Source organism: Corapipo altera, unplaced genomic scaffold (genome assembly GCF_003945725.1).
Source record: "Corapipo altera isolate COAL_440 unplaced genomic scaffold, ASM394572v1 54, whole genome shotgun sequence".
Taxonomy (NCBI): Eukaryota; Metazoa; Chordata; class Aves; order Passeriformes; family Pipridae; genus Corapipo; species Corapipo altera.
In genome coordinates, this window is record NW_020884902.1 from 7,420,699 (window position 1) to 7,434,181 (window position 13,483).

The 13,483-nt window shown below is 38.5% G+C and overlaps 1 protein-coding gene across 1 annotated transcript in view; it reads right to left on the reverse strand.

The window, feature by feature from the left end:
- Positions 1-1,825: 1,825 nt before the first annotated feature.
- Positions 1,826-13,483, reverse strand: part of CLSTN2 (calsyntenin 2) — a 197,977-nt gene continuing 186,319 nt past the window's right edge. The window contains exons 10-16 of the mRNA XM_027650645.1: positions 11,256-11,404; positions 9,683-9,906; positions 7,862-8,032; positions 6,831-6,976; positions 5,817-5,940; positions 4,065-4,249; positions 1,826-3,422 (exon numbers count right to left, since the gene is read on the reverse strand). Coding sequence (XP_027506446.1) covers positions 3,213-3,422; positions 4,065-4,249; positions 5,817-5,940; positions 6,831-6,976; positions 7,862-8,032; positions 9,683-9,906; positions 11,256-11,404 — 1,209 coding nt within the window. The 3' untranslated portion in view covers positions 1,826-3,212. The remainder of the gene's footprint in view (positions 3,423-4,064; positions 4,250-5,816; positions 5,941-6,830; positions 6,977-7,861; positions 8,033-9,682; positions 9,907-11,255; positions 11,405-13,483) is intronic.

The following is a 13,483-nucleotide window of genomic DNA, read 5'->3' on the forward strand; positions in this document are numbered from 1 at the left end:
TGGGCTTGGCAGTGTCACGTTAATTGTTGGGCTCAATGATTTTAGAGGTCTTTTCCAACCTCAATCATTCACTTATTCCAGAGAGGAAGGGAGAGACTCTTGGCTTTTGATTAGGGGGAAAAATCCTGTGTGTGTGTGTGTGTGTGTGTGTGTTTGTGTGTGTGTGTATGTGCACACATATGTGTATGTGCTCTGGTTTTTTTGTTGGTTTGTTTTTTTGTTTTTTTTTTTTAGCAAGTAGTTGACGTCAAAAAATAATTCATGGAGGGGAGGAAATATTGTTAAAATTGTTTTAGAAAAAGTGATATTTTTCTGATTTTCTATAAGTAGGCTTTTGCTCAGGAGTCCACTGCTGTCAGTGCTATACAAATATTCTAGGGTCTATTTTGTGAACAAGTATCTCATTCTCACTAACATTTTGTGAAAAGTATTTTTCTGTTTATTTGAATGAAAAAGCTGCATAATGCACTCCAATGAGTAATCTAAAGTAAGTACAGTGAAACATTTTAGTTTGCTGACTATCTTTTTGCAAACCAAATTTTAGTGATAACACACATGCCTGTATTACTTTGCTTAGGTTTAAAAATGTAGGTTTATTTACAGTAGAGAAAATACTTTGTTTGCTTCTTGTGTAATGTATGAGTACATCCTGAAAAGATTTGCTTCCAGTAACAAAAAGATAAAAATCTATTAGATGGAGAAACACACTGATGAATTCACAAACATAAAAGAATTAAAAGCTGTCAATAAGGTTGTAAATTGCTGTTTTCAAGTTGCCCTAAGGTTTGTTATGTTAAAAAAAAATAAAAATAATAATAATCAGGAATAACAGAAACTTAAAAATAATTTAAATCCAGTTTTAAATCTGAAATTGACTTTAAAATATCTACTTTTTTAAATATTTTTTTTTCTGAGCAGAAAGATTTGCTGATATGCACTGAGCAAGCACCACAAAGAGCCTGCTTCATGTCACTAACAAAAATTACACTAGGAAATGACTTAGGGTAGTAGGGTGCTAGGAAATGATCTAACATAAAATTTTAGTTCAGGATATTCAGAAATATGAATATTAATTTTTTACTAAACAGAAATTTTGGACATTTTTAGAGTTGTCATTTCTGCAGATAAATTTTGTTTATGTGGGCTTGATTCTGCAAATATTCTTCTAAGTTTAATACATGTGAGAGAATAAAAATGAAACAGGACTGCTAACATAAGAAAACTCCTGTATTGCCAGTCTTAACAGTCATGTGACAACATGACTGTTGGCACAATAAATAAAAGCATTGAAGATCTCTAATTTTAAACTTAATATAGAGTTTTTTCATTTACTTTCTAATTATTAAACTACAAGGCCTAGTTGCTGTCAGTATTTCTCTTCAACTATCAGATGCAAGAACTGGAATTAAAAGAACTCCCAAACCCACAATATATTCTCTATATTCCAAGATATTCAGGAGCTGCTGATAATTTAGTATTGAGGGGGATGGATACCCCAAAGATTGCTCCATTTACTCTTTGCAACACCAACTCAGGGGTGCTCGGGAAGATCCTGTTGTGGTAAGACTGCTTGTTTCTCTGCGGGAGAGGAGCATAGGAAGCAGCTCATTTTAAACAGCAAATTACAAAAGCAGAAGTCAATGATGAAATTGTAAATGAAGTAATTAGGGGAAAAAAAACCCCAACAACAGACAAGCCACTAAGCAGCATTCTCTTCCATGCCATTTTGTTTTTATGCATTAGAGCAGTTTTCCTAGCAAGTGCTGCAGCATTTGGGATGCAGAGCAGTTGAAGATGCAAAGGTACTTATGGAAAGGGGACAAAAACCACACCACACAGACTTACCAACACATTTTACGTAGCTTTGCTTTTTTTTTTTTTTTTTAAACTTTTTAAACAGTGTTTAAGAAAAATATGCTGTGTTACCATAACAAACTAAAATACTCTCTCAATCTCTTAAGAGTTTAGTTTTTGTTTTCAATTATTTTGGTTCCAGGTAGGTTTTATTTCTCCTTGTTCTACTTTATAAAACCTTTTCTCAACATAAATGGCTTCAGGAAGAAGAAATAAGGGAGAATTATGAGCACAAAAGAGAGCTGACAGTTGTGTATGCTGTTCCTTTCTTTTGTGCCACTATAGGTGGGCTGGGGTACAGAAGAAATAGGGCATAATGTTTTGTAGTCAGACAGGAATTCCAGCTGGCATTCACTAAACAAAAGGGAACATTTTCCTCATCTAAAATAATTGTTTAAATCCCAGCCATACATAGCTATGGAATAATGGGGTCACTTATTTTCCACTACTTCAGTGTGATGCTGCAGCAAGCTAATGATTTCATGGGACAGACAGTTTAAAGTATCGATTTGCTGCAAATTGCTCAATCCATAACTAATGAGCAGCTCTACGGATTTGCAGTGAATCAATCCCATTAGAATTTACAGTTTGCATACGATCATATTACTCAATCTGTGGACGCAGAACAAGTTGGGTGGTTTTTTGTGGGGTTTTTTTGTAACCTTCAGCAGCCCCTTGTTGCTGGTTTTTATTAAACTCTCTTAAATTTCTGTCGGTAGGTTGGACAAAAATCCCTCTCTTGAGGGTCTGACAGCATGCCTGAAAAAATACACTGTCCACTTCTACATAGGCACACACACATTCCATGTGAGGTCCTAGATATTCCCTTGTAAGGGACAGTTAAATCCAAGAAGGCAGGACGAGACGACAAATGGAATTCAGTCTCTGCCCCCTGTAGCACTAAAACCCTGCCCCAGTTTGGAGGTGGATTATCTTTTACACCTGTAGGAGTGTGAAGTCAATTGGAAACTTATTTAGACCCATACAAGTAATTCTTCATAATAAGCTGAAATCTCTCTTGTGTGGAAAAAAAACAACAAACAAAGGCAAAAACCTGTATGCGTCGAGTGACAGGACTTTTGTCACATATCTGTAGTATAGAAATAGGAAATGAGAACCATGCTTGCTAACAGATCAGGTCCTACTTACTTTATTATTACTGGGTAGGCCAGTAGGTTTGTACCATGTTTTCTCCAGGCTTTGTAAGAAAAGGGTCTGTTCTATCATTACCAATTACTACAACAAGATCACTTTAGGCAAAACAGGCAAGCAGAAGTTCAAATCCTGTCAATGAATTCATAGACTCTGAAAAACCATTGTATTGGTTGTTACAAAAGTGTGATATGGCTGCAGGGCTGTTAGTATGGGAGTGTTGAATCATCCCACTCCAGCTGGGCTTGCCTGGTGGCATTCTGTTTGTCTCCCTTTTGGACAATCACTTCCTCTTCCTCCTCTTCTTCCTCCTCCTCTTCACTTTCATCTGATTCAGCACTGGTTGTGTCTTCCTCTTCATCTTCTATGTCTTCTTCCTCACTCTCCTCTTCTGTCTGGTGAGGCTTTTCATATTTCTACAGTACATTTAAAGAAATGAAAGAGAGACAGTAGGAGAAAGCTGCTTTCTTGCTAACCAGTGGCTGTGAGAATATGAGCATGTAGTCCACATTTAGAAATGCTAAAATCCTGGGAAAATCATTCCACCATTATGTGACTATGAGGCATCAAATCTGGTATGATTCGGTAGCAAATATTCAAAAGCTAATGTAAGAGGAATAGAATGTCAACAACCAATATCTTTGTTAGTCATGCTGCCAAAATTTAAGCCATCAATGTCAGTTTCTTTAAACTCTGATCATTTCCCCTCCTTTTAGTGTATTAGTGCTTACATTAAAAGGTTAAACCAAAGAAACTATATAATCTTGGGTACTTAGGGTACAAACATGGATGGAGAGAAGTGTTGTTGTACCCAAGAATTCTTCACCATCCTAATTAGTGATTATATATTACAATAAATATTAAGTTCTCAATTATATATTATCATGGTGTGCAGAGCCGAAAACTGAGATGGGGTCCTGAGTGCATATACAACTGTTCTGCCAAGGCTGAACAACTGTTCTCTGAAAGAGGCTTAAAACTCACTGCTGAGTGAGCTGCCAGCCCAGGCAGTGACTGCTGGCAGTGCCATGATCTAACATTATGCCTCAGGTATGTACCTCCATAGGGTTGACGGTGATGGTCAGAGCAGAATCATCCCAATCCATCTCATTGTCTTTGCTTCCCTCCTGGTCTGCAGAGCCGTGCTGGTGAGCTGTGCGGATCCGATACACGCCCAAGGTTATGACAAAAATGAGGATGCTCACACAGATTATGATCACAATGGTGGCCACACTTGGAACAACTGCAACAAAAGGTGGCAAAGCTTACGTTTGTGGAACAAATCGCCTAAATCCCACTAAATACGCTGTGAATTTTTAACCCATAGCATCTCTTCCCTTGGACTGAGAATCAGGACAGCCATCTGCCGTGTGCCTGGGGCTTCTGAAAGTGTTGACAAGTGCCCACCTACTAAGGCAAAGCATACAGGAATGGTGCTTACAGATACCTTATAATGAGCATTATAAATCAAAGCTAAAAAGTGAGCATGCCTACCATTTGTTCTCTGAGCCACTTTACTACAGAAGACAAGTATTTAATCAGTGCAGAACACATTACTTTCAGAACAAGTGCTTTTGCAATAAGGTTCCCTTCTCTTACTCGTATGTTGACCCCTTCTGATCACAGCTGAGGTGTCAACCTCACGTGAGAGAAAAAGTGCATCTCAAAGCTTATAGAGGTTTCAAACACTTATACTGTGATTTGAATCTCATTCTCCAAGAAATAAAATAATGCATTGCCACTACACTTGCTTGTGTTATAGCCTTTCTGGGAGACTCCTGAGGATTCAAGACATTGTTCCTCACTGTTTGGTTGCGCTCTGGGAAGCCTCTGCCTCCATCTAGCCACAGGAAGAAATTGCTCTGAACTACCATATATCAGCTCCATAAATAGGTTAGTGGAGAAGTGCTGCAACTTTCTCTGTGCCCTTGTTCCTGAGGTACTGCAGTTCCAGGAGCTGGAGTAGTTCTATAATGCATTTTATCACCTAGCCCTGCCCATAAGAATGGAAGTCTGAAATCAGAACAATATTAAAGAAGAAAGAACTAGTTTGCAACAATTAATTTAGTAAAAATTCTGTTTCATTTTAGGGAACTGTCTGTACAAGTGTAAAGAAAAACAGAGTAATCTTCTAAGCATATTTGTATATAATTACTTATAACCACCTACACTTTACATCAGCTTCACTTCTTTACATATGTATCATTCAGCTAAAAAGATTTCAGAATCAAACCTTTAAAGAGGTATCTCTGCCCTGGGTTTAACTTTATTTTAAAAATATATTTTAAAAATATATTTTAAATTCTGTTTTTAGTATATGTTAATGGCCACTGCACATGGCTAGGTGAACCTATCTTCTCTCCAGAGAGCTGCAGACTGAGGCCTTGACAGCAGCTAACAGAGCCATCGACGCAATTATATATTTAAAAAATAATACAAACGTTTTGTCCTTTTGTTTAGAAAAGAGCAGGCAGAAATTAATATGCCATAGAAATACAGATGAACAAAGACAATATGACCATAAATATTACCCTTCATACCATTTAATACTAGAAACAAGACATTTTCTTAACTGTGTGGGTCAGAGTACAAAACCATTAATGAAGACCTTAAAAAAGGATACCCCAGGTTTTAATGAGAGAACAGAATTAAATGTTACCTTCTTTTACACTTGTGCAGCAGTCTCTGTGAGGTTTTACAAGCTGTAACTCTGGACCTCAGGGCTTTTGTCTGTTGCCCAGGCTAGCTCACAAGGGAAACACTGACATACCTGAATCATTATGAGCAGTCTCTGTAAAGGTGTCACATACCTGAGTTGTGAACAGCACTTACACTCCCCTCAGGGTGCTGAACAGATTGGAGAAATTGTGGTTGTACTATCATATGATTTACATGGTCCATGAAGTTGGAGTTGGAGCTGTGTAGAATATTAACCTGATACAAGAGAAAAATAAGGGATTAGATACTAAAAAGTGTTTTATATTCCAAGCCTGCTGGCTCTGTATATTAAGTTACATGAGCAGATAGAAAGAGTATTACATAGATCTTAAAGGCCAAATTAACTCTTTTTATGCCTGTAAAAAAATACACAGCTTGAGTTCTATGATGAGCAATGCATTCTAACATTTCTAGCTGTTCACTATGAAGTGGCACAGAACAGGACTTTATTGACTTACCTGTCTGGATAAGGAATGACTTTTTCTTTTCTCAACACCAATTAGCTTTTAGGTGTTATCTAAACATAACATGTAAAAACTTTATTTTATTAACAATTATTAAGTTAATAACTGCTTATAAAAACAATTAACAAGTTTTGACCCTATTGCTAAAAAGGCCCTGGCCATTCCTGTGGTAACTTGGTATCTGGGCTCTAGGCTGGATAAGAGAGTTCCTCTTAACAGGTCCACCAGTCCTGCTGAGGTGAACCAGCAGTCATCTCAGTCCCTGAGCCACTGTGCTGTATTGGCCTTAGAACCAGCACACGTGGACTCCACAGAGGTATCTAAATATTCTTGTGGTTACTGACCAGTCTAAGGAGTGGATCCAAAGCATTCTGTGTAACAGAAGTAATTCTCTGTGTTAGTGGAGTTTGAGAGAAGGGTCATCTCCTCAATTCACAGCAGAATAGAGACCCACACTGAGGAATGCCCACAGAAGTCGACTTCCTATTTGAATGGAACTTAGCATCTTTTTCTCTTTTTGGTTACGCTTACCTGAGCGCGTCAATCATTTTACATATTTTAAAGAAAACACCATGCTGCTGAAGCTAGGCCAGTGCTCAGCCTCAGTGCTAGATAAGAAAGCTTGACTGCATAATTGCTTACCTCCAAGTTGAATTCATTGCTCGTGTAACGCCCGTTTAGCTCAGAGCACTTGACCCTGAACTTCCTGTCGAAGGTGGCAGCGGTGTCCCAGTTCCGGTACCGGATCTGCCGCAGAACCTGCTCGTAGTTGAACATGCTGTCCACACCTGCAGGGGGGGCAGAGCAGGGACAGGCTCATGTAACATTGAGCAGGGGAGGCCATGTGACATTGCTCTGTGCAATACATGAGAGACTAAATGCTCACAGCAAATATGAAAGTTGGCAGAACGGTCCGAAAATGAGAGAGTGTCAAATACTCCCTGATAGAGCCTCTGGCTGATCCTAGACTACGTGAACAGAGTCTTTGGAAGTGAATGTAGATCCATAATGGAGAGGGACAAATACAACAGCAGAGATGCAAAATAAATTACTTAATAAAAATTAAAAATTGGCCAATGAGTTACCAGCGCTGTACAGGAGGAATCTCCTCCTACCCACATGTCCCCAGGCAACCAGCAGTAGGGCAAGAGGGCACAGTCTTCAGCTGCAGCAGGTTAGACATTAGAAAGAAATTCTTTACAGATAGAGTGATCAGGCATTGGAATGGGCTGCCCAAGGGAGGTGGTGGAGTTACCATCCCTGGAGCTGTTTAAGAAGAGACTGGATGTGGCACTCGGTGCCATGCTCTGATAGACAAGGTGGTGTTGGGTCAAAGGTTGGACTTGATGATCTCAGAGGTCTTTTCCAACCTAGTTAATTTTGTGATTCTGTGTGATTCTGTGATGGTCCACAAGAACCCCACATTAAAGAAAGCAGTGATGCCATTTTCCTTATTTGGGGAGTAGCAGGAGGAATGCTGAGATTCCAAAGGATAAATACAGCACATCCAGAGATCAAGAAGTGACTGTGCTTTTTGAGATGCAGTCCTTCTTGGAATATTTTTACGGCTAGTAAATCACAGATTTATGCATAATTTCTTACATATTAGTGCTTTCATTCCAATAACATAATTGGTGTGACAAAATAAGGGAAGGCAAATTCAACGAACATACCGTAGATGGAATATCCTGCTGTGGAATTTGTGGCATCTAGATGTTTTCCTTGGAGATCCACATGATCTAGTTCTAAACACTCTTGTTCAGGATCTAGTTCTGCGCCCATGACCAAAACATCACAGAAATCCAAGTTGTGGAGCATTTCCTCTACTATCACTGGCTTATCAGCTGTGAACCCATGGCACATATGAAAAAAAGAGGGAAAAGAAGATAAAGGATTACAGAACAGCTCAGTCATTTTATGTGCTTTGCATCAGGGCTTTCAATTTTTGCAAAGATATCTGAATTGTTTTGTGCTGATATTAAATACAGGATAGTTGAAACAAATCAAGAGAAATGTCTTGTCTGTTCAGGTGCCATGATGATGGAGGCCTACAAATACCTAGTGAGATAGACAGAAAATATATTGCTCTGTAATGAAAGGCATCCAAGAACATCACTGGAAGTAGAAAACTGAAATTTGATCTTGGAAATAAATTAATGTAAAAAATTCTGGTTTTCAATACTGTATCAATACCAGGCTGATGCCACGCATTCATTTTTTTCTCAAGGAGAACCAAACAGGAAAAATACACATCAAATATATCTTTGCTTGGATGATTCTCTCAGACACTCTACTGCCCATAAAGAATTTGCATTACAAAGAAATGGCCATCTAGCCAAGAGCAGGGTATTATCATAAATGGCAAGATCCTGTGTTGTGTGACCTAAAGAAATGAAGTTATAAACTGACTATCCTTCAGTACGTACGAGTTAAAAAAAAATAATTCTGTCACGGGAAAAAGAGAAATATATCAAGTTATCATTTAAATTCTCTGATCAACTTAGCACAGAGCGTGTGGCAGGACTGCTTAAGCAGCTCCCTGAGGGCACTGCAGACACAGACACTGCAATCTTGGAACTTACTGCCCATTTTGTGCATCTCATTTTAGAGATACCTTTCCTTCCTTTGGGGAAGGAAGGCACAGACAGAAAAGCCTTATGCCCTAGATTTTTTAATCCTAGTACAGTAAATTTGGGTATCTGATCTCTAGGTACAGCTCTAATCTGCACAAAAATGCAGACCCAATCCAAATTTTCAGGCTTCAGGGAATCCATGCCCCTAAACTTGTAAATCATCACCAATTTTATCTTCCCCAGATCTGTACATCTAGTTACTGCTTAGTCTAGTGCAACAAATACTGTTCAGAATGACTCCTCAGATTACTACACCTTTCATTTACCTTGCACACAAGCATTCAAAACAAAGACTCCTTTCTAGACAATTATTTTAAACCTGATTTATCCTTTGAACATTCACACAGCCTTGAATAATAATACACACATTGCTCAGCATTAGAATAAATTGTCATAATTGAAAAACATCTTTTAAAATTATTATATTTACATTTTACAGTTTGGAAACTGAGGCATGAGATTACCTTCTCAAGTATCATCTACAAGTCAATATCAGAGCTCGACACATAAGAACAGACTAAAAATTCAACTATCAGTCAATTACTGCTTTTCACTTTATCAGTACAATTAACAAAATTCTGTTACAAATAGATTCTAATGAAAATAAGTTATTCAACAGAATATGAAAAGAAGATTTTGAACTAGGGAAGACACTAAATATAAAATCTGTTTTTTGAATCACATTTTGATCTGGCACTATTTAATTGAATTTCTTCAGTACATCATTACAGTGGCCTAACATTGCTCAAATTAATTTGGGTGAATTGACTTCCTTTGCATGACTTGTTTGCACTATCCCTTAAAAAGTAAGAGGGCTCATGTTACAGAATAAATAATAACATTTAAAAGAAAGACACAAACCTCTGTCATGTTCTTTTAAGTCCACTCGATGCTCCATTTTAGTGACTGTGCTGACAATCCTGATGTCAGGTAACAAAATAACACCTCTTTCGCTTTCAAACTGTGCAGCTGGTCTAGCAAAGTGATCCATCCCAGTTATTGTAATCTTGGGCTCATTGGCCTGAAACACCATTACATAGGCATCTATATCTGGGATATTAATGCAGACATCTTCACCAAAACATCTGAAAAAATATATTATTCATTAACTGCTTGTAAAACATTGCACATCAGAGGTGTGTGGCACTTGCAGTGCCCAAACCCCACCTGGTGGCTCTCAGGTCACTCTGTTCCACACTGTGAACTGCCACAATCAAGGACCTGTACCACCATGTCCACAGGCCAGCAGGGAGAGGAACAGCTCTGTTCCCCTCATCCCCTCCCACTCTGACTACTGAAATTATGTAGAGACAAGCTCAGTCTTTCATAAGGCACTCACTTGTTATGATAATAATATTTTGATGTTTAACTGACATTTAACAACAGTAGTGAATAACCATTCACCAGAAATAATTAGATGATAACAACTATAGTAAACCTAACATTAAATTCTGAAAGTGATATCTAATGAATATAATATGGTTATCTTGTCACATGTGAATAAAAGGGCCTAATTACCCATTTAAATTGGTCCCCTGGCAAATACTGGCACCCTCCAGTATTTACAAGGGAGAAAAGGTTCCTGTAACAGCATTTTCATCTGAATCAGCACTGTGCTTTGGAAGTGAATCTCTTGACAAACTCTACCTTATTTCATCCTGGCACAGGGCTTGGGCCAGCCTTGGAGTGTGCAAACTGGACTGATTCCAGTTAAACTGCATCAGAAAATGCTCTATAAATTGTTTGGTCAGCCCACAGCACTGGACTAAACCTGGTACTTAGTGAGAACTGTGCACAGAGCAGGTGAGAGTCCACAGAACTCATGTTGATTTTCACTTTAGACCTTCTCTCCCCTGCACTGTACAACTGTGCCCCAGGGGAGCGCAGGAGTGGCTCTCTGGCTATGTAGAACTGTAAACATTATTGAGCAGGTTCTGGCACAAAAATAGAAGGACACAGATTCCTGTTTAACACCCATCACCAGTATTTCAGTGACAGCAGGCATGTGAGGATACAGACAGACAGACTATTCCAAGTAAAGCTACAAATCCTGTTCTGTTAGATGCAATAGGCCTGCTTTAAAAAGTCAGGGTTCTACATATCTCAGAAGGAACTATAAACATTTAAAATGAAAACTAAATACGAATGCCATAAATGCAAGTACTGTTCAGTCCAGACTACATGTTCCAAACTATAAACAGAATGCAAGTAGATTACATTAACAAGAAAGGTTCCTTAAAAGGATAATATCAAAAGAAAACCACCATGTGAATTGGCATAAAAGTAAATTAAATTAATCCTTTATGCTCAGAAACAAAACAGTATGATTTATCAATTTAATTTAGCCAAAATTCTTCCTTTTACATGTCCAAAGAAAAAAGTAATTCATTAAAAATGTTCCTAATCTAATCAATTCAGCTGAAGTATAACTTACTGGACTTTAGATGAGACTTTGAGACGCCGTACGCCTGCAGTAGGGAACTGTCTGGAGTTGATGTATGAGACCTTTCGGAGAGCTTGATTTATATTCTCAATGTCATCTCCTTCCATGACAAGGACTGACTGGGAAGGGTTGAAGTGATACTAGGAGAAATACACATAATTAGTGTTTAAGGTACCAGGTACAGAGTACAAAATAAGACATTTTTAAGGAACATTGCACAGACACAAGTTTAAAATCTAATGATTTAAGAAAAAAAAAAATCATAGTAGCTATTGTTGGCTGAACCCACATGTTGTTCCCTAAAACATGTACTTGTGTCAGTTTCATATCTGAAGGACTACTGTTATAATTAATTTTGGAGTATATTTCCTGGTTTTTGCCTTATCAACTTTGCTGGTGCTATTTCTGCAGCAATTTCTGATACTGTATATTTTTGAACCCTGTAGAGTTCCAAACCTTAACTTACCACTGTGATTATTATTACTATGTAAGCTTTTTAGGTTAAACACACCCTCCATATAAAAACATGGGCTTGAACCAGACTAGCATGCAGAAGCATATTTTAGCTGCTTTCTCTGTGGCTTTACCCTGGGCTACCTTTCTGAGATATATTTCAAAATGAATGAACAAAACAATTATAACATTTGCCTCCTGCATCTTCATTAATGTCAGACACAATAAAGGGGATTCTCAGTTCTGTCTCATGATCAATAAGGGTGTCATGATTTAAGATGGAGTTGCTGCTTGCACAAAGCCAGCTGTTCATTTGAGCCAACAAACCCTGCAAAGTCGATGGCTGCTCTTGTAGCCCTGAACTTTCTCTAGTCCATTGCACTGAACACAAAACAGCCTCGCTGACCAAGAAACTTTGCTACTATTGTGACATAGCAAATGATTGATTTTTCTCTTCATCATAATTTATCCTGATTCCATTTCTTGTCTCTTAATTGGTTCAGCAAATCATCTGCATTGCAGAGAAAACCAGCTTAACCCCTTTGATTTTGTACCCTACTCTTGTCAGCACAAACCACAAAGAAATGTACCCTGTTCCCACGTGTAGTCCCTTCCTGAAGCTGGATATTGATTATATGAACACGTTCTATTATATACGTCTGCCTACACTTCCTTACAACAAGAAAGGTTAAAAAGCAAAAGATCAAACAGACTGTGAAGAAGAACAGAATGAAGCTCAGGGCTCTCTGTCGAACAGAACATGGAGGACTGCGTTTAAAGCTGTGCAAGAAGGTCATAACACACTGAAGGGTATTTTTAACAAAGAGAACTAACACGAGTCACAGCCTGCATCCACTTATTTTTGCTTTCTGTAAGCTAGCAGTAGTAGAGAATAAAATTAGCAAAAGGAGACTCTAGCTGCCAGAACAGCTGGAATGCTGCCAAAAGGACTGGAGAAAGCCCTAATCTGAGCCATTTTTGTCTTTCTCATTAAAAAAGGCTAAAAATAGCAACAGTTTAGACAGCGTTTTTGAGAGCTGTTACAGATATCTGAAAATTAGGCTGCAGACCAAAAATGTCCAAGACTATCGTGTCAGAAACTGTGTTACAGTTGCATTGCTCCTTCTCAGGTGATTAAAGGGTGAATCTTCACGAGTCCCAAGTGCCCAGCAGAAACACCTTCCAACATCAGTTATGCCAACACTGAATCTGCAAAGCATCATGTAAATAGCCTCACAGAACCCGTCACCTGTGCAGCTGTCACACGTGCCTGTCTGAGATCAGGTACATGTATTTCTGACACCAGAACACCTTTCTCTCTAATTTTCTGTTCAAGGTCAGGCAAACTGCTCTGCTTTTATCTGAGCTTCTTTCTGTCAGCCCCCAAAAGAAACCCTACCACATTCTATCTCTGACTGCTCCTTTCATGTTGAGCTCCTGCTGTTGAGCTTGCTGAGGTAGTAAAAGCAAATCGGTAACTTTAAAAAACCCACTGTGCCTCATCTCTATTTCAGAAAATGAAAATGTTTTGAAGGTTCGCAAAAGGAAGAAAAGGCAGAAAACAAGCCCTCGTCTTCCTTTTCCCCACACCACTGCTGTACTGTAAGGAAGCCAATCCCCCATGCTGCAGCAGCAGTGGGTGACAGAACAGGGATTTTTCCAAGCCCATGAAACTAGAAGACTCAAATATTGTCAAGCTGCAGAATGCAATAGTGGAGGACTTACTATGCTTTCAAGCACCAAGAACCAAGTGCTTTAATTCACGT